General features: G+C 38.4%; 2 protein-coding genes across 2 annotated transcripts in view; both read left to right on the forward strand.

The window, feature by feature from the left end:
- LOC140947021 (uncharacterized) overlaps positions 1-22500 on the forward strand; it is a 151927-nt gene that overhangs the window by 43982 nt on the left and 85445 nt on the right. The window lies entirely within an intron of this gene.
- LOC140946628 (uncharacterized) overlaps positions 10337-22500 on the forward strand; it is a 26981-nt gene continuing 14817 nt past the window's right edge. The window contains exons 1-6 of the mRNA XM_073395741.1: positions 10337-10421; positions 11605-11712; positions 12841-12957; positions 15566-15688; positions 16076-16198; positions 16779-16916. Coding sequence (XP_073251842.1) covers positions 10337-10421; positions 11605-11712; positions 12841-12957; positions 15566-15688; positions 16076-16198; positions 16779-16916 — 694 coding nt within the window. The remainder of the gene's footprint in view (positions 10422-11604; positions 11713-12840; positions 12958-15565; positions 15689-16075; positions 16199-16778; positions 16917-22500) is intronic.

Below are 22500 nucleotides of genomic sequence, written 5' to 3' on the forward strand. Positions count from 1 at the left end.
TGGATATTTTCTGGAACAATGCAATGTCAATTAATTGCCTCGAACGATTGATGACAATCGGTTTCAGCGCTTTCAAGCAAACGTATTTAAAATCGATTGGGTCCTAAAGACGACAATACACCGGAGCGCGGTGAAACGCAACTTGTCGCGAAAGGTCCTCAGTTAAGTTGTGGTGGCAATTTTTAATTACCTTCGTATATTACTACAGTTTACACAGGCTTTAGTGCTTTACTAGCCTGAGTATCAGGCCTTCCTAAGGGGATAGAGGAGAGGAGATTTTTGATGGGGGAGGGGGGAGGGGGAAGAAGAGAAAGGAAGGCCTGACACAAAACCATTCAGCAAATCGTATGACACATCCAGAATCTGGATGTGGCAGCGATTGGATAACACACAATACGCCCTGACGTCACCGACCGCAAGTAAACACGAGCAGAGTGTTTTGATTTCATGTGTTAATTTTATGGATAGAGACGCAGAGAGGAATTCAAAGAGACTCTAGAGGGCGCTCTCAAGTTCTTTCCGGGAATAAAAATAACACCCGAGCAAGAAATGCGTTTCCAAGTCTCGTAGTTAAAATGAAAGATGTTCTTGGAGTATGGAAAAGCCTCATATACCAGCTTCTGCCGAAACTATGTCCGAGTATTGGTTTCACAAGACCAGGACAAAGAAGACGATATCAGTGCTTCAGATATCTAAGTTTTGATTTACAACATCCTGCCGCTAAAAGGGTATTGTTACTGTAAATAAAATTAGAGCGAGGTAGGCATGTGTTGAGAATAGCCGACAGCACCAAGGCTTTAGCTTGACTTTAGATTTTCCCTCGGACGATTTTCGGCCTGATCTACAGCAGCTTTTTAGCTGCCAGATTCTCAGGAACCTGCTTATTAATGAGCGCCGCTGTTGTACCTCTGTAAACAGAAGCAGTTTTACAGTTTTCCGGGCACACGTTTATTTACAAACAGAGCGTTGGCGATCTTACATTAGCACAATTCCTAAAACATGTTATAATTCCTCAAAAACGGTAGGTTTTCCATTACAAATATTCGAAAACTCCTAATTGGAGGTTTCAGAAAAAGCGAAATCGTAGCAACGCAAGCACCAGAGCTCGGCAAAACCGTATGGTGACATTTATTTTAGGCGAGCTTTTTGACATGTGAAGCTGATGAACCCAATGACCGGATGTGATTTTGATTGGATGGTTTCGAATCATGCTGTCTGCGGGTGGAGGGCTCCAGTAAAAGCATCTGTGTCAGGCGTTTCTCTCCTTCAGCTCTCTCCCTTTTTCGCTTCCATCTTTGCCCTTTTCCCCCAGAAACGCCTGATACTCAGGCTAGCGCTTTACATGCAGGTTGCGGCAATAAAGAGGACATATTTTAGGTTTTAGTTAAGTTTACGAAAAAGTATTTAGTTTTCCGAATTTCTGGTAGGAGTAAACAGTATTTGGCAAATCAAACACACCAAGCATTTTGAATTCGACTTTGTTCAACTGCTCAACCTGGCGATCGAAATCAATCAAACTCTGGCACTGGGTGTAATTTGAGCTTGTCAGAGTGTTCGGACCAGTCCGGATAGGCGAGGGCTCATCTGATTCATGCACTGCATTTTCGTCTTTGTTCATCCACAATTACAGTGACACAGAGCTTAAACAATGAGGAGCTATCAAGAACGCGTTTGAAACGTCTATGCGTTCCAAGCCCACTGAATTAAAAACTGGAAGTTCTGGTATATATTTAGCGGAATGGGGAAGATGGGACTGGAACCCAGGCCAACATTGGTAAAAGGCGACTAGTCTCACCACCGCGTCACTCTTGGTCCCCGATATACTTGTTCTAGTGGTCTCTCTACAAAACTGCTCACGCTCGCCGAGTGTACAAATATTCATGAGCATGAAGAATTCTAAAGGCTCAAGCCTTATAGTCAGTCAATGTTGACTGAACTCAATTGGGTATCAGTGTTAAAATATTGTTCATAAAAAGGATGGAATTCCTCAAAAGGTCTTTTTCCTCTAATAATAGTCCCTGTCCAGAAGAACATTCCTCATTTCCAATGCCAAAACGACCGGATATAGCATTATCTAAGGTTTTGTCGGAGAATTACCCCTCAAAGGACTTTGCTGGATCAAACTGGGTATATCAAATGAGTGTAAAGCGAGATGTCAATGAAGAGAATATGCAACTGAAGTTGCATGTATTTCAATCTGCAAAATATTGATGTGATCTTTTGTTGCGCGGCTCTTCCTCTTTGTTTTCCTGTATTTTGTTTGTCTGTTCACCTTCTTTTTTTGGAATGGGCAGTATTATAACTAAGACAGATGTCCACTCCATGACCCACACTAGCCCGCACTCATGTTATCACCTACCCACAACTCCTCGACCTCAAACCCTTTCACTCTTTCATCCGTATTTGATTATTACACTCTCATATATTTGCGATAGTTATCTGGGTGATTTTTGGTGCAACAAAATTTCTTGTTACTTTTTTTTAATTTGCGATTTTTGCGGACTTAAATACTTGATTTCTCCAAGAAATTTCTATTAAACATATTTCTGCTAAAATCGCGACAAAAATTTGTAGCAAAGTTTTGCTACAGTTTGCTATCGTTGTTGAATTTGTTATTTTTGCTATATTTGCGATTTTTTCTATATTATTTCTGACAGTTCATTTAATTCTTTTTTTTTTTTTTTTTTGCCAAAATTGCCAAAACAATTTGCTACGAAATTTTTGCGATAGTATTCGATCTTGGACATAAGTGGAGAACCACAAGATAGCATTAGACAACTCTTTCAACCATTTTAATGAAAAAAGAAATTAAAACAATAGTCGGGAAAATGTGGCCTCAATAAAATGTTTTGGTGAAACGGGTACATATCGTACATCTTGCCTTATCCGGAAAGCAGGGATCCTCATCTTCGTTGATGAACTCTTCTGCTAACTGGCTTAACGAACTGATGCTGGCGTTAGTTTACAATACTATCAATCAACTTTGCAGCGCAATAATTCACTGAGTTGCTGCCAAAACTTGAATGTGATTTCGATTGGGTCAACGAGTGAGTTTGTGACTGCTTTTGTCGAAACTCTAATTTCTAGATTTCTATTTGCCCTTATATTTACTTAAATTTGAGTCTCAAGTATTTATATAGCCCTGTTAGCCACCTTGTATAGACTTGAGTAAGGTACTGTAATTTTTTTCTGTATCGAGTCGCCGTTTAAATAACCCAGACACATCAGTCATAACCTATATTTGTTAACCCTCGGACATGCACCCAAATTCATACCCCACCTTAATACAAGAGTGGGGGGTGGATGGGAACCCTCCCTAGAGTTTTCGATATGTTGCAGTATTTCGAAACGATTTTGCCTTAAGTGGAAAACCTTTGATCTTCTCTACAAGAGGAGGTATATTTTATAAGTGGTGACGCTACTGGGGGCCTGTGACGTCACCAGTAACGGTTGCCATCTTGGCCACCATCTTAGATTTTACCTGAAGTATTAAAAATCAGGTTAAAACCCCAAGAAATGGTATTTTTAAGTGCTCGACATATAAAATAACACATAAATAAGCACTTTGCATCATTTTACCTACGGTCTATTCTTTTATTGTTGAGAGAAGTTAAAAGAACATGCATTCTCAGTCAAAAATGGCTTGACCATCTGCTACTTATGACGTCATATCTCGTATCCATAATAACTGACCATCACTAAACTTGTCTCAAAGTGCGTGCGAATGATAAACGAACAGCTATTGAAAACGTCAGGTGCTGTTCAGAAGTTTCATCGTCTAAGAAAAAACTCAAAAAAACCTCGAGGGGGGGCAAACCCCCCCACTGGTAAGTGAGGGTTAAAACAAAATGCATTTGTCTCTTTGCGACCACATGAAGAAATTTGTTTAATTTATGCCCATTAGGATAAGACCTGAAATAAATATGACGGCGTTCTGATAGCCAGCAAACGTAAGCAATAAAAATGAGATCATGCCTGCTATTCAGTTCTATTGGTCAAAGTAACAATTTTATCAATATGCAATAAACTGGCGCCACCGTTCTGGCAAACAATACCTTGAACTTCTAATTGCTCTAATTTGGGATCTTCCTAAAATACATTGAAACATATCCTACACGTTGAACGTTACCTTTGAGTTATCATTTCCGTACGTATTTGCGTCATTAAGCAACATCGTTCAAGTATAAAACATCCTCATTGATCTTCAGAAGTTTATCCACCAAGAGTTGGTTAACTAAAGCAGATAAAAATAGCTGAAAACTGAGGTACGTAAAGTATAAAACTTTTTACCATTATAAAAGATAGAGATGTTTCAGTTTACTTACACGAATATTTCGTAGCCTTTTGATTATCTTTATACTTTGATCATGAACGGCCTTATCGACACCACTGCGCCGTAGGTGAACATTTTATCTGTTACGGCCAGCAGTTAAAGTACCTTTTTTGATTCACTCTACCCCTTTTCCCAAGAAATGCTTAATACCCAAACTAGCGAGTTGTAGATATGCTGGAGGATGAGTTGGACTTTAAGTCTTTAATGTCGCCGATGGGTTTTGTGTTGAAGTGGGTGATTGAAATTGCGAGTTGACTTCGTAAGGCCAAATAACGCTGTGTATTGTAGTTAGCATTTGGTTTGTACTTTAATGCCAAGGCAAGTCACTGGTCGCCGGTGAACTGTGAGTAGTTAGGTTTGAGTTGTTAAGTAAGCGAAGTCGCAACACGAATTGGAGTTTGCAGAATGAAAGGTCACGTTTAAAAGCCCACAATTTAAGTCTTTTTCCCTACCATGAGGTCACTGAATTAAAAAGAAGTACAAAGATGCGTGTTTAATGAAGTCAAATGAAACAGATATTCCTTATATATCATCAAACGATTGCTAGTACCTGGTATAAGAATACAATTACCCTTCGAGTGAGTAATACTTTATCGGGCCTCTATATAAACTCCTTGCATTCGCGCAAACTGTTCTTCCTTATATTAAAAGAGAAAAACTTCGCTCACATTTTCATAGCACTTTCATAGTTTGTTAGCGGCATAGCATTTTTGGAGACAAAAGGGATTTATTCTGTCTTGCGGCTATTAAAAAGGAATGATGTGAACTTCATTCGATGTCATAAATGTTACTGAAAATAGGTTATAGTTGAACGGGCCAAAATGTTTTTTACGCCGTTCTTTCATCTAGTGTAGAATCCTGAACACTGACTTGCCCTTCAAAATATCCTTTATCATGTATAGTTAATAAACTATATTTGTAAAAACAAAATACACCAGCCTGTCTTCTTTGCGACCAGATGGTGGAATTTGTCAATTTATGCCCATTAGGACTAGACCGGAAAATTGAAGCATTGATAACAAAACGATCAATGGCGTTTTGAAATGGCCATCATGCCTGCTGTTGTTGGTCAAACATTTTTATTTGTTAACCCGATAAGCTGGCACCTCAGGTGACAACAAACTGCCTTTTTTGCGTTTGATATTTGATATATATATATATTTTTTTTTTGGGGGGGACGGATCCTCTTGAAAATATATCGAAACATATCTTGCGTTAAATCTTGTTTGAGTTTTAATTGCTGGGCGTATTTGGCTGCTTCACAGGCAAACAACTCAGACAATTGAAGAACCGAACAGCAGATCTTTCTTAGCCTCCAAAAGTTAGGAGACATTACAACTGATCAGAAGAGCTAAAAAATTTGAGGTAAGAAAATAGAACTTTTAAATAACAAGAATGATATGGAGGTGAGAGGTGATTTTTCCTACATTATTTCTTAATTATTTCTTACTATGATCATGACCAGCGTGGGTGCAATATTCTTGTTTATTTTGGCATCACTTTCAGTGTGTGTAAAATATTCACGTGTTATATACCTGTAATATATATTGTAAAGAGGGCACGTCTGTTGTCCTCTTATGCACGACTCCCTCCTTCCATCCTTCCTTCCTTCCTTAGATTCAGCGTTTAAAACACTATCCGGATCCAATCATTGTTTTATCATTTATTCGAAATAATTTCCAGTTTAAGTGTCATTGTCTGAGAAAGTGTTCCAGGGGCCAATGAGATATTTCAAAAGCCACTTTGGCTCACTTCTCTGAAGTTCAGTTTTGGAGTTACAGGGGGGGTCTCATTTTTTGCCCTTTGGGCACCAAAATTCCATCCTTCCAGGGGACATTTTGAAAGTGTGATAAGACCCCACTGGTAAATTGTGCTGCCAAATGAATTTGACCATGAACTCTACTATAATAGAGCTTTCAGTTCATGCATGTAACTTTGTCCTCAAGGTATTGTACAGAGAGGAGCCTGGGGCTAGAGTTTGGCCAAAATTGATGTTAAAATTACAACCCAAAATAGCCATTTTTCAAAATTTCACTATATTCACCTGCCTTCTTGCATAACTTCCAAACCTATACCACTGTTTACTTTAGTCACCCAGTTATCAAAATCAGTTGAGAAAAATTTGGCTTCTTATGGTTTATTGAATTTTTGGAACAAACACTTCATGCCCCTCTAAGGCGATGCAAAATGGAATTTTGAGCCTAATTCAGGCCATAAACAAACCAAATTGTTGACAAGAAGCCCTTAATCTGTATTTGGTAAGTGAAAATGAATTGTCAAAGCCAAATTAGTTTCGTTGTTTAGAAATACACCGATTCTTACCTTAAAATTGATCTAAAACAGGCCTCTGATCAGCGCAACAAACACATAATTTAGCAAAACAAAGGTGATTTTATTCTTTGAAAACCTAGTAACCACCATAGAACACAAATGATGATGTTCTGATGTACAGATAACAATCTTTTTACAAGATGCTTAAATTTTTCTTTGATTTATAGTCAGTTTCACGTCATATTTCCAAGCATTACTCCAAGCATGGAAAGTCTCCATATTTTATCAGGCCCATTTTTTCACATTTTTACCAGATAAATTTAGCTTATCAAAAGGTTTGTTAACATATAATCTTCGTCTGACCTTGTAATAGCCTGAATAGTTGTTTTAAAGACACATCAGCAAAGGAGCATGACCATACATACGTAGATTACACAGACATATACGTGCTTCAGTGAGCAGTATCGAGGTGAACTGTGATTTTCCGAGTCCTTTAGAGCTGAAAAAATGAAACCATCCATCCACGGTTAGCTAGGAGAGCTGGATAACAAAAAGCTTGTTTTGCTTTTATAAAGAAAATAACCGAAACAAAGCCTTGCATTGAGATGATGTACTTGTTATTACATAAAGTTAGCTGGCCCGCCATTTTGGACTTGAAGAGTGTGGGGACTGGACCGAGTTCCCGTCCAATCCTTCTCCCGTTTCGCGGGAATTTTTTCTGTTTTTCATCAAGTGTGTTCGAAATTCTAGAAAGTGATCTCTGTTTCAGGATAATTTTTCGATGGCACTTTATTCCTTTGGAGGGGTAAATGACCAGTGCAGTGTCACGTCATGGGCTGTGCAAGAAACAGGAATGCTTCCTTTGTTGTCTTGCGATAGTGACATGACTGCATGGTTAAAGCACAAGTAGAAGGGTTCAGGTGTGTCCGTGGAAGAAGAGGAAGAACTATATTTATAAAATAACAATAACAAAAATAGAAATAACTTGAAGGCTGTTTTTCTGCTTGAGCTGTTTGTTTACATTCAGCTTGTCACGTTTGGCAATGCACAATTCGAGCCAGCTTGCATTGAAACTCCACCGGTCTCCTTTATTTGCCTGTTTCGTTGAAGACAAGTCAACTTAGAATAGGCTTAGTTACATAATTCCGCAGGAATTGTTTTGGGAATTTTAGACACGAAAAAGAATTTTAGAAAATCTCAAGAATATTAGAAAAAAATTGACAAATACTAGAACTTAAATAGCAGTATATATAGGAGAATACTGAACAGCAACATTTCACAGGCAGAAACGTTGAAAAAACCTTTTTATTTTTCTGTATTCCTACCAACGAAGAGAGGGCTCAGTCCACCCACATGCTACAACAGTGTCTAGAGTACTGTTCACTGAGCCCAACAAATCAGCAGTTTTTCATCAGAGTCATCTACACTATAACTAATCAGCGGTTATTCACCAAAAGAGGCCCTCGCTATCAAAAGGGAATAAAAATTTTATGAGTTTTTTTAGGGAATATTAGAGAGTTTTAGGAGATAACACTCTTATTTAGGTATATTTTTTCATTATTCTTTTAATTGAATAGTTAACATTATTTTAAATAATTTTTTAATTAAATAATGAAACAATTTTTTCTACAAATATACACAAATCTTCCGTGCTCTTCAAGAACGATTCAGGGTCAGTTCCCATTCAAGTACGACATATGTGTGTTCATTGCCTATGCATTATTCCAAGCAAATCCAATAATATCAGCTAATTCGGTCGATTTTGCGACGACGTTTCAGTAGTGACATTTTCTCCCTGAAAATGCCAATTTCGTCGAAAAACTTAGATGCAGCATGTTTGCAAACATCTTCTACTTGTGCTTTAACCATGCAGTCATGTCACTATCGCAAGACAACAAAGGAAGCATTCCTGTTTCTTGCACAGCCCATGACGTGACACTGCACTGGTCATTTACCCCTCCAAAGGAATAAAGTGCCATCGAAAAATTATCCTGAAACAGAGATCACTTTCTAGAATTTCGAACACACTTGATGAAAAACAGAAAAAATTCCCGCGAAACGGGAGAAGGATTGGACGGGAACTCGGTCCAGTCCCCACACTCTTCAAGTCCAAAATGGCGGGCCAGCTAACTTTATGTAATAACAAGTACATCATCTCAATGCAAGGCTTTGTTTCGGTTATTTTCTTTATAAAAGCAAAACAAGCTTTTTGTTATCCAGCTCTCCTAGCTAACCGTGGATGGATGGTTTCATTTTTTCAGCTCTAAAGGACTCGGAAAATCACAGTTCACCTCGATACTGCTCACTGAAGCACGTATATGTCTGTGTAATCTACGTATGTATGGTCATGCTCCTTTGCTGATGTGTCTTTAAAACAACTATTCAGGCTATTACAAGGTCAGACGAAGATTATATGTTAACAAACCTTTTGATAAGCTAAATTTATCTGGTAAAAATGTGAAAAAATGGGCCTGATAAAATATGGAGACTTTCCATGCTTGGAGTAATGCTTGGAAATATGACGTGAAACTGACTATAAATCAAAGAAAAATTTAAGCATCTTGTAAAAAGATTGTTATCTGTACATCAGAACATCATCATTTGTGTTCTATATATGGTGTTTACCAGGTTTTCAAAGAATAAAATCACCTTTGTTTTGCTAAATTATGTGTTTGTTGCGCTGATCAGAGGCCTGTTTTAGATCAATTTTAAGGTAAGAATTGGTGTATTTCTAAACAACGAAACTGAATTGGCCTTGACAATTCATTTTCACTTACCAAATACAGAATAAGGGCTTCTTGTCAACAATTTGGTTTGTTTATGGCCTGAATTAGGCTCAAAATTCCATTTTGCATCGCCTTAGAGGGGCATGAAGTGTTTGTTCCAAAAATTCAATAAACCATAAGAAGCCAAATTTTTCTCAACTGATTTTGATAACTGGGTGACTAAAGTAAACAGTGGTATAGGTTTGGAAGTTATGCAAGAAGGCAGGTGAATATAGTGAAATTTTGAAAAATGGCCATTTTGGGTTGTAATTTTAACATCAATTTTGGCCAAACTCTAGCCCCAGGCTCCTCTCTGTACAATACCTTGAGGACAAAGTTACATGCATGAACTGAAAGCTCTATTATAGTAGAGTTCATGGTCAAATTCATTTGGCAGCACAATTTACCAGTGGGGTCTTATCACACTTTCAAAATGTCCCCTGGAAGGATGGAATTTTGGTGCCCAAAGGGCAAAAAATGAGACCCCCCCTGTAACTCCAAAACTAAAACTCAGAGAAGTGAGCCAAAGTGGCTTTTGAAATATCTCATTATACCCAACTTCTGTGCCAAGTTTCAGCCAAATCGGTTGACCACAACTTTTGGCCCCTGGAACACTTTCTCAGACAATGACACTTAAAAACATAGCTAAAACATACTTACTATTACTTTAATCGATGTTAAGTTCCCGTTTTCAACTGCACATAACGAGCTAAAACGAGCTTAATTTACAAAACTAGCTGAATTATTGATATAATTTTAGAAGTATACGAGCACTGCAAGTAGCATATCATGCTATTTTCGCGAGCACAATCTATCAAAGCCTATTTCCCATGAGGAGTACCCCCCCCCCCCCCCCCCCCCCCCGCTTACTCGTGGTTATTAAACTTTGCGTGCATAATTCTTACACCCACGAAATTCAGTGACATGCTACGAACTAATAATTATTTTGTTTTCAACAGCTTGGAAGATGGCTGGCATGAAAACATTGATCATTATTTTCGTCATCATGTACCCAGTCGCGATGATAACACAGGAGGATGTAGATCATGGAGGTAACAACTAACAACTACGACATCACCAACAAAAATTTAATTGCGCACCTGCGGTTTGTCGCCATTATATTTCAGCGTCCTGTCTCTGCTCCACGCACAGAGAGCCGCTTAAAATTCTCATTTTTACTTTCCCTAAAAATTATTCCAAGGATTTATTCACCATAATCTTCACATCGCCAATAATACACCGTGTTTACGCCCAAAATTTTGCATGGAATTGTTCTTAATTTTTCCTTAGAATAAGCAGTCATCATAAGAGAAACTGAAAACAATTTACTTATGCAAAAGTTTTTGGGGGGTAGACAAGATGTTTGACGGGCGATGCGAAAATGGTAAATATGTTAACAACTTCATTTAGCTTTATTTGTTTTTTCGCCAATGGATTTGAAATAAATTTTTATTTAAGAATATCTTGCGCTACAGTCAACTCTCCCTTAACAAACACCTCTTTAAGACGGACAATTTTTTGGTGTTGGCCCCTGTCATTGTCCAGTCATTTGACTCAACTATACTCTCTATAAAGGCGTAAACCTCTCTAAGAAGGACAACCGACGCTTTCAAAACCGTCAACGATCCCTTGAGAAGTGCTTTAGGTAGTGAAAAATACCGCAAAACGGAAATGTAGGTGCACTTCTTGACGACAGGTTATTGCAATCAGGATAAGCAAATTACATACCCATTCCAAATACAGTACGCGTCTTCTTACAGCTCGAATCTTCTAAACGCCACACGGAGAGAACCTCTTAACCTGTAAAACAGTTATCTTCTCGGTCTGTAAGCTGAACTGTTTGAGCCTTATGGGAACTTCACATAGTGACATCAAAAATTAAACAAACCATTATGACGACTTAATTTTTATATGATTTAGTATATGGTAATTAACGTACACTAGAACCCCGTTAACTCGAACTCTGAAGGGAAACGAAAAACAGTTCGAGCTAGCGAGGGTTCGAGTTATCGGGGTCGATTGAAAAAAAAAAAAAATATTGTTATCACTACCATTATCGTTATCGTTATTATTATTATTTTATCGTCATTTTCTATTATCGTTATTATTCAACACTATTGAATAATAATTTATCACAATTATAATTGTTATATTTATTATTGTTTTGCAAATTTGATAAAATGTCGTTAGCTTACAGATTGAAATTTTTTGGTCATATGTGTTACTACTTTGCAGTTTGTCCTGTTCCGACGAATAAAGAAGAAGAGGAGTTTATTAAAGAGCGCGAAAGAAACAGAGAACTAATGGAAGAAATCGCCAGAGAAATTGAAATTTCGTGCCTAGGTAAGTTAAAAAATATAAATGAATAACAATAATAAAAACCTCGAATGAGCAAGTCTTTCCGAGCGAATTGAAAGCCCTTTTGAATAGTTTAACCCTTTGGGACAGTTGGGTGTGTCCAATATCGAACAATGCAGATTTTGCATTTCTAAGGCCACTTACCCTTTTAGTTTAACCCATTTAGTTGTTAAGCAGCGAATCCAGCAAGTTACACATACATAGACTATTTACAGTTAGCCATTTTGACTCCTGAAGGAAATAACCCACCCAACACAGAAAAGGTTGCCCACACCACCGGGGTTTACATCCAATACTCTTGACAGTGTCAAGTGGTGTGGATTCATTTAGGTCACACAAGTACCACTGTCACTGTTGGACCTACGAGACCTACGGTTTTTCTTCCTTATCCGAGAAGACTACAAAGTCTCACCGATGTCATTCAGCTGACTTTCTTCTTAGTTGTTTAAAGACCCTGACTGTTGGTCAGGCCCGGGTTTAAACCCGCAAACTCCCGCTCAGCAGACCGGCACTCTCCCGACTGAGCTAACCAGATTGCGGAGGTTACAAAACTTGGAACACTGCTACCTTATTATAGAAATGCTGACTAATCTTGTGAGAGTTTTAGACAAACATTTTAGGCAAAAATCCACTGCAAATCTCGCTATTCGCTACTACTCTTCCCAGTTTGAATTTCCCCTATTGCGGAAAGCTAAATAGCCCAATTCCGTGAGGGGAAAGGCTTTAATTAGTTGGACTAGATATGTATAGAATAAAAGAGAAAACAAGAAAGCTCCCGAAAACGTTTATGCTAGTTTTTTTTTTTTTTTTTTTTTTTTTCTAAAAACGCACAAAATTTTGCGTCTTGGAATTTAATGGTACCACTTAAGATAAACTATTTCTAGTCAATGAGCCATTTTGTGAGAAGTGGGTAAAAATACAATGTTTGTAGCAACCCCTCATGGGAAATTGCTACGTTGAGTTTGGGTGCGCTAAATTGTTTTGAGTATTGATACCAACGTTTTCTCAATGATTTTTAATCAAAGGATCATGATATCAGTTGTTTGTGCTTACAGGAGCAAACGTTGAAGTCAAGGAAATTCTTATAACTAACTTTTACTTGCTGATTTGTAGACGAGTGTGAAGCAGGACTACATAACTGCCACGATGATGCATACTGCACCAACACCAAGCGTTCCTTCACTTGTACTTGCAAACCAGGATATACTGGGGACGGCGTCAACTGTGCAGGTATCATAATATGGAGCTGAAACGAACTGAAACGAACTGACCTTCTCGAACTGGCCATGCATGTCCTGCCATAAACTACTTCATAGAAACCTTTTTCGTCACTTTCATTATCTGAATCAGTCGCGTACTTATCTTGTTGAAATTACTGTATGTGTCCTGTACTTTTTGTTGGCCTAAGTTTCAATCTATTTTCAATCCTTGTAATCCATTGCAACAGTCGACGAGAAACACTATCAATGCCAAGGTAAAGTCTTGAATAACAAAACTGGTCCAATATTTTTGGAATTCAATTGATGCAAAAAAAAAAAAAAACGTTTTAGCTTCTTAAAAAGATAGCAAATAGCAAGACATAGTCCCGTGACGCTGGTGGTAAAGATCCCGCTCTTAATCTTGAGTTGACTCGCTTCTTATAGGTCGTTGTCAAACAGGTCGAAAATTCTCTATCCAGTCCGCCCCCATCCCAACTGCATCTTCTTTGTTACTGTTTGCACTGATGGGAGAGACATAGTTGAGCGTGCTAACAAGGCATGAAAGTATTTGACACGGGACAATTCGACTTTTCGAATTCGTAGTTCTTTTAAGCGATTCCTTCATTCTATTTCCAAAGTTTTGGGCGTAGTTCAAAGCACTAAATGTTTGGTCTTGAATGAAGTGAGAAATTGCGTGCTGTAGGTTTTCCGCCTGCGTTGTCAGAAGTGTTTTGTACCTCGATGTAGACCGTTGTCGACATCCTCGTTTGCGTCCCTCAATGTTACCTTTTTCGCAGAAGTACCTTTTTTGCCTATTTCAAAAGCGTCATAAAGATATTCAAAGGTTTTAAGAAATGAAACTGTTTCGGAAATACCGGTTTAAACACTAGCTTATTTGACTCAATATACTTGGAACTGAAACACCAGCTACAAAAGTGATATCTCGTAAGTACAAATTCCATGCACTATACTTAAATAAAGATACTGATTTCTTTGAGCCATCAGAAATTCTTTTTGGCCAAATCTAATGCTAAGAGTCATGACAGCTTTTTTCTTCGGTAGCAACGTTTAACTTGACGTCCTAGGCCTTTTGGATCCGAGACAACTTCCTTATCCGAACACAGAAATCTTGTTAATATTAGAATTACGAACTATACACTGAGTTGTCTTCAACCAGCTCTATGACGGACGCTTTCTGTTTGTCAGGTGCTGCTCTGGTGCCTTTTGCCAGGAGCCGATTACTTAATAGTTAAGTCATCTGCGGGACAGAAAAAAGTCAGAAAATAGCATTTCTGTTTGCAAAACTTTGTCGCTTTCATTAACATCAACGATGGTATGCAGTTTAGTTAATAGAATATCACTTAACCGTTAACTTTTCACTTCTCAGTTAACTACTAAGTTTTTGGCCAATTATCAGTTAACTACTGTTTTTTTGGCCAAATATCAGTTAACTGCTAACCCCATTGGCACCTTCCTAAAGGTGTCTGATGCCGAAGGCTCTTAGGGATGTAAAGATTTTTTTTTGGCTTAGAGTTCATGTTATTACTTTTAATATCATAGGTGACGAATTACTCCTTAATTTTGGCACGAAATTTCAGAGCTAATTTGTAATTTCACATGTGAAATTACAAAATTGCCATGACAACCCTTCCGTACGTCTCAGCGTCAAGATGGCGACGAAGTTTTAAAATGCCGTGAATGAAGATGTCAGGGCACAAAAAGATGCTTTAGAAAACCTGAACACACAAGAGAACATCAAGAAGGATTCTAACAGGTATTTTGCCGAAAAAGTCTGAAAAATTCTGAACTTTATAAGCCAAATTTAAGATCTGAACATTTGAGACAGTGAAGTTCTCGATCGATACGATCCAGGATAAACATGTCAAAAATCCAAGATTGCTAACGTAATTCGTCACCCATGATATTAATAGGTAATCAAATGGTATACTCGTGAAATTAGGGAATAATCTCACTCGTCATCATTTGATCACACGTACTAATTAATTTTGATTGCTTTTATCATAAGAATAGAAACGGAGGCTTCGCTTTTAGCCCCGGCTAAATCTATGTATTAGATTAATTACGAATTTTTAAAAAGTTGTGTTGAATGAGAGCATGTCTGCGAAAATGGCACCTCGTGTTTCCTACCTTGTATATTATTATTGTAGATAGAGTGAATTTAAACAAATTTCTGCAAATTATCACGAAACTTCGTTGGAGCAATAAGGACAACAACAATTAACTGCAGAGTAAGTTTTATTGATCTTTATTTAGTATTTCCTAGAAATTTTAGGATGATATTTTTACCCCATACAAACACTGTAATTTTACTGCAACCGTTCTGTGGTACTATCACAGAGCCTGGGTTACCTGTGGTTAAACAGGCAACGATGAGTGTTCATAAAAAAATACATCAAACTAAAAACTAAAATACACCAGATGAATTTCTAAAAATATATCTATTCGATAAAGTTGTAAATATAGTTTCTTTTATGTGAAGACATATTATTTTTTCTTGTAACGTATTTATTTCACAGTTTTGCGTTTGAATTATACAATCAAACTTTTTCAACGTTTTTAAACCAGTGCGTTTTTACTTGTAGTAGAGTAACTTCATTCATCTTTTTTTTTTGTTTTAGACATCGACGAATGCTCTACCAACTATCATAGCTGTGACGTAAATGCGGTGTGCGGCAATACTCTGGGTTCTTACACATGTGCTTGCAAACCAGGATACTCGGGTAATGGAAGGACATGCTCTGGTAAGTTGAATAGTATAATTTAAAAACAGTATATGACGCAATTACCCCACGCAAAAACTCACAAAATCTGATGACACTATTGTGTGTAACCCAGTTAAACAGGCAACGATGGGTGTTCATAAAAAATACATTAAACTAAAAACTAAAATACTCCAGATGAATTTCTAAAAATATATCTATTCGATAAAGTTGTAAATATCGTTTATGTGAAGACATATTGTTTTTTCTTGTAACGTATTTAATGCATATTTATGTAGTGGTTCCCTTCTCGAATATATTACCTTGCAAGCTACTCCAAAATTCGAGTGTAGCATAATAAAAATTATGTATGTATGCAAACTACTTTCTTTTAAATTCTTATAATTGTAACAACATGTTTGTATGTAGATATCGACGAATGCTCTACCAGCTCTTACAGCTGTGACGTTAATGCGGTGTGTAATAATACTTTGGGGCCTTACGCATGCGCATGTAAAGCAGGATTCACAGGAGATGGAAACACCTGCACTGGTGAGCCGTTTAAGTCTAATTTAAAACGTTAGTTTGATATGTTGGTTTTTTGAGTAAACCGGCAACAACAACAATACAACATTCTTTATTGGTACTCTTCTTGCCCTTCTAATAAAGTTTTGGTTAGATGGGAAAAAAAAATTACAATAAAAATGACCGCTTGGAGTAAGCGAACAGACAAGCGATGTCAAGCAGTCAGATTACATAAGCAGTAAAGTACAGACGCCGGTTGTACAAACGCTGGACAGCGCTATCTAACAAATAAATCACTATTCAGTAGGTGAGTATGAGGTATTCAATTGCGCTATCCACTGGATAGAGATTTATCGACTGGATAGGGTTATCCATCTTTTGAACAACTGGGCCCAGGTCGGCAAGATGCGCAAAGTCGTAAGATGTGCGTAAGTGCGATATTTTTTTCGTTCAATAAGTGCAACAATATGGACTGTTCAAACCTGCGATCACTTTTTCCTTTTATCAAGCTTAAAATAATTAATTCCGTTTAACTTGTTTCCCCTTTGCAAAGAAAACGGTTACAAAGGTTATGATTACGCTTACCTGTACTGTTCCTTTTTTGTAGACATTGACGAGTGCACTCGCGGTACTCACAACTGCCACAGTTCACTTGCTTCATGTGCCAACACAGCGGGATCCTTTAGTTGTTCATGTAACAATCGTTACAGTGGAGATGGCAGAACTTGCTATCTACTGGTATCAGGTAATCAAATCGCCGAATATTAGGAAGATGTGTATTTACTAGACCTCTATTCGGAGATGGCAAAACTTGCATTCATATTCCATACGGTAATAATTATCACCAAGAATTAGGAATGTGTCTATTCACTAGACCCTTATTTACACTTGTTAGATGCATGTTACTTGAACCTTGATTGTTTAATATTACCCAGATCTCTTGTCGACTAAGCCGAAAGTGAGATCTGGTCAATTAATCAAATTCAATTCTATTTTTTATTAGCCACTCAAACTGTCTAAAAAGTATATGTATTGAGGGAATGACATGAGTATTGTCATCAGCGCGCGCTATGGTGTCTGCAATTCATTCTTCACAAAATCTTTTTCTGGTCTTTTCCCCTTTTGCTTGCCTCATTACGACGCACGAATTCGTGTATCGATCATGACTGGCTTTGCACAAGCCAAGGCCCATTGAATCGAAGAACAAGCCGGAAAATTTGCTTTTTAAGATTTCTTATATATTAAGTGAATACTTGAATTGCAACAGTTTACTTACTGACTTCTAATATGTGGGGATCGGATCGTCCATCATTCTCCTTCCCAGAGCTTCGATCCGTCTGCGGGTCAGCGTCGGCGACCCACACTGACCAGGATCCAAGCTCTGGGAACGAGAATGATCGTCCATACGTCTATTTACCAGATTTTCTTGACACAGGCCTGCCCAGAGGGAATGTGAACAAACGGGACTCAGGTCCCATGCGAGGTGCATGCCATCCCTACCCAATCTTACAACCCGTAAAGGTTGACCACACCACCTGGGGTATAAAATCCCTACTCTCTTCGAATAGTTATGTGGGTTCTTTTACGTCCCCCAAGAAGAAATAATTGAAAGTGCAATGAGACAGGACCTACGGTTTTTCGTCCTTATCCGAGAAGAGGGTCTCAATGGGGTTAACCGATAGGCGTAAAACGGCCAAAAATTTAGTCGATAGCCGTAAAAATGGAAAAATTTTAACCGTTAGCCGTAAATAGAGTAAAAAAGAGTTAACCGTAAAAGAAACTGTTCCCAAGATTTGCTACTTTTAAGCCGATACTAAACTCACTTATGGCTGCGTTTTTTATTTCCAGGCTAGTGTGACTCCGTACGCACGTTAGGCGAAACGCGTTTTAGGTGCAGACCAAAACCTGGGCTCCATTTCCGCAGTCTCTCGGGGAACTAATTTTTTCCATGGCGAAAGTGTGGCTTCTTGCTGGGGATTAATATTTGCGATTTTCAGGAGGTCGTGCCCTCAAAACACTAGTGTAGAGATCTCACTACAGTATTTGTAAAACACGTTGCCCATAAACAACATTTCCCTGTTTTCCTCTGACGCTACGGTAGACATTGCCATGCCTCGTCCCTGTAAGGCGTCTTCCCACGCAATTTCGGTCAAGGCATTTCGGTGGCGAACTCGTTAGGACCACGTGACCCGAAAAGCATTAGCTGCGCGGAATAATGAGGCCTACGGACAAGGCAACGGGATTTTAGTCGTTCCGTACAGTCCTTCGCTATCATTAAAAACACTGGACACGGGAATTTTGTTATTAACAGTTTTCACGCTAGAGCTAGAAATGGATTATCCGTCTGGGACTAGCCTGTGTACAGTCGCGCCCTCCCCACAGACACCACTTCTCCGATTTTTTTCTGAGGGGAGGGGGCGGCTGTATACAGGCTATCTGGAACGGATAATCCCGTCTTCAAACTGTCCGTCGAAATAATTGACGAATAAAGTCAGGCGGATTGTTCCTTCAAAATCAAAACTATTCCATTTTCAAATTAAGAAGTTTTACCTATCTGACGCGAATCATCAAACGGATAACCCGTCTCACACGAACAATCCGTCTCTAGTGTGAAAACGACAATAGGTTATAATGAATGTCGCGCCTCGGCCTTGAGTTGGGCGTTTGCGTGTCCGCTTTTGCTTTCTCACAAAGATTATTTTTAATTTGAATATTGACATTTCTATGTGTAAAATAATATTAGAAATGAAATACTTTATAAAAAGTATGATCTATCAAATGTTAAAATTTTTCAAAAGAATAGCTTGTCTCATCCCGAGATGATCCCAAGACCTTTATTTTGATTTAAAGATACAAAAAAGACAGGTTAATCAATATTTAACTTTTTGAAACAAAAGAAGTTAATTTTTAACTTTTCTGTTAACCGTAACTGAAAAAAATTAACCGATAGCCGTAAAAGAGCCAAAATTTTAGCCGATAACCGTAAAAGCCACCACCCCATTGAGACCCTCCGAGAAGACTATGAAGACTAACCATTTGCAGATGTCATTACAAAGGCAGCTCTTTCTTCTCAGTTAATTAAAGACCCTAAGTGTTGGTCCGACCGGGGGTTTTAACCCGCGTTGAACCCTACGTCCGGTTAGATTGTGCTTATACTCGTTTCGTACCTACGAGATTAACTGAGCCTTTTAATTACCGTTTGAGTTTCTCACATTTCTGGATTTTATTGTCTCCTGCAACTTCTTGAGTTGAGCAATATTTCAAGATAGCGGTTTGGGGATTAACGTACTAAGATACTAATTCTTACAGAACACAGGACGAAATAACGTGTTTCCGTATTTTGTAAACTGGACGGAAACGGGAAGTTGCTTATATCCGTCACGTTTCCGCCCTGCGGAAACATGGTGATCTAGTTTTCCATGGACGGGACGCGTTTCCGTCATGTTTCCGCGACGGAAACGAACGATCATGTTTCCGCCACATTTCTGTTATCACATTTCCGTTCTTTCTTGTTTCCGTTACGTTTCAGGTGACGAATTTTTTTCTCTTTTTAACCCATGTCCAAGATCGCATGATCAATGTTTCAGAAAATTTGCCTTTGCGTACAATCAAGGTGAATAAAGGTAAATTTACTCTTGAGATCGGGCTATAAACGGTTCTCATGCATTACTCGCGCGCCTGGCATTGATGCAAAGACTGTGAAGTGTGTGAGGTTGGCATTGCTTTCGATTCTAAATGATAAAAATCGCAGAGCTTACCAACAGCTTTCGATATTTGCCAGATTGATGTCAATCAGTACTGGCGTAAAATAAAATACTCTTAGAAGGAGAAAACAAGAGAGAAAACAAGAGGGAATGGGGCCTAGAAGAGAGTGGAGTGCTGGTCAGCGGACTTTTCTTTAGCTCATGCTCATTGCGGTCATTCTTTTTGGCGTCCATTTTGAAAGTGATTGCAACGGCCAGCTTCTGTAGGTTCTAGGAGCGTGGAATCGGTATATTTTTGCTTTCTAATGGCACTACAAGACATCTAAGGGTTGTTATGTATATTTGTCGACCCATCGGCCTTCAGTAATCGATCGCTTCCCTCGTAAAGCCACTCCTCTGACACAGTTGAGCAGAATGTGAGACAAAAACCTCGTGATGAGCAAGCATAATTTGAAAGTTGGATTGTTTTACCGTGCTAAGGCTATCCAAGGCGGAGGATTGTTACGGAGAATACAGATAGTAAGACGAGGTAAGCTTAACAGTTTTCCATATTTCATTTTTGTCGTCTGTAACATTTGATATAATGCTTGGGAGACATATTTGTTGACACAAAGCTGTGATTGATAAGTACAGTAATTTCCCAAGCAGGAAACTGCAACATAATGAACCTGAATCATTTTACTAAACAGGGCAAGGCGTTGCACTGTGAGGTCTGTGAATTGATTGTAGAAAAATGGTTAGAGGGTTCCAGTGATTTTGTTACAAATAGTATATGGTGAGTCCAGGAACTCATCTTGTGAATAGGCACGATTCCCTGTTCATAACCAGTGAGTCCCAGTTCAAAAAAACAGGGAGTCCTTAATTGAAAATGCTTGGTATGGGCCTTTTAACCAGACAGTTTATCTGGAGACAGACACCAAAACTCTTATTACAGTTTACTGAAATCAAAATATAGTCCTTCTATATATTTAAAGCACAAAAAGACTAAAATAAATATACATCTTTTAACAACAGCTACAGAAATCTCACAAACAGGATATTCTACCAAAAAATCTTCAAATCAATCGATCATCCTTTGTATCCTACAGGATGCGTGCCATGAATTTTTTTGTGTCTCTGGGGAATTTTATGTGTGAGTGATGCAAGACACAGAGGTAACAAAATCACTGGGGTTCAAAACCATTCCAAATAGTGCACAGGTTTAATTTACTGAGAAAGACGGTAACAGATATTGTTGATCGGTTCATATGTCTTGGAAGCCCCTACACATAGACATCAGTCCTTCTGACAGGGTGCGGGTAAAAAATAAAAATTGTGCGCGATTTTGGGGGCAAATTGTGCGGGGAAAAACACCGATTGTGCGGGAATTGTGCGGGATTGCGCAATCTTTCGACCTACCAAATATTCCGTGATTGTGAGCAAGAGCTCCCTGAAAAATACACTGCCACGTACTGCATCGATTGCTCTTTCCAGTGATATAAGTTGACCAGACCTTTTTCAGCCTTAATTTATTTGAGGTATATTATAAATATAACGTGGATCAAAACTTAAGATGATGCAGTTAGTCTTGTTGTCTTACAGAGCTGCCAGAGCGCCTCCGAGACCAAAATCAAATCAGTTGAGCAATAAGAGTCATAAGATCCGCATCGAACACGTAATGCACGAACGCCAGTGTTGAGTTTGTAAATTGTAAAATTTAACCTCAAATTGTCAAAATACCTGTGTTAAAACAGTGCTCGCTATCTTTGTCGGACATTTTGAAGCTTTCTGCGAAGTAGAGCCATGTGGCGCAATTTATCATATACCGGTAAACAACTCTGATTTATTATTTGTAAAACAATTGCCACAAATAGGATAAGAAGAACCCCAGTATCCCACGGAGCGCTGCATGACGACACAATACTCGATGTGTACGTGACTAGTGCCCAGGACAGCGCGAGCTATGGAAAGCGCCTTGTTGTTTTTATAAGCGCCCGAGCTGTTCGAGGAAAAAGCTATGGATTTTTCGTTTGTTTTGGAAGGTAAATAGCCTAAAAGTTTTCTAGAAATCTTGGAAATCAATAGGAATACCTGATTTAATTTAAATTTTCAGGAAATTTTTCAGTATTGTGTGGGATTTTGCCGATTGTGCGTGATTGTGCGGGTTAGACCGAATTGTGCGGTCCCGCACCTGCGCACCCTGTCAGAAGGCCTGCATAGTTTGGTAAACAGCGAAGACCACGTATATATGCTATGGAAATACAAAAACATTTAATTGAAAATCAGGTTGTTGAGCAACAAAGGTTCATTGAGTCATGTACTGACACGTGATCTCGGTTACTTGTGCAAAAAGTTGACAATAGTTCCAAAAGAGAGCTTATAATAATAATATAATAATGTTTGACTGAGAATGCTCAAGAAAAAGTTGAAGAAAGTATTTTTTTTCAGTAACTGTGATCCCAGGAATAGGCACTTCTTTGACGAGAGCTCAGTGATTAAAACAACTGGGAAGTGAAGCTACTGTTGAGCAAACTTGTGAAGTTCAGTCACACCAAATTTGACCACTATGTCTTGAAGTCCGCAATTTGATTCCCTAACTTGCCATGTTATTGGCTACTTCATAATGTAGTACCCAATTTCCCAACA

This window comes from Porites lutea, chromosome 8 (assembly GCF_958299795.1).
Source record: "Porites lutea chromosome 8, jaPorLute2.1, whole genome shotgun sequence".
NCBI lineage: Eukaryota > Metazoa > Cnidaria > Anthozoa > Scleractinia > Poritidae > Porites > Porites lutea.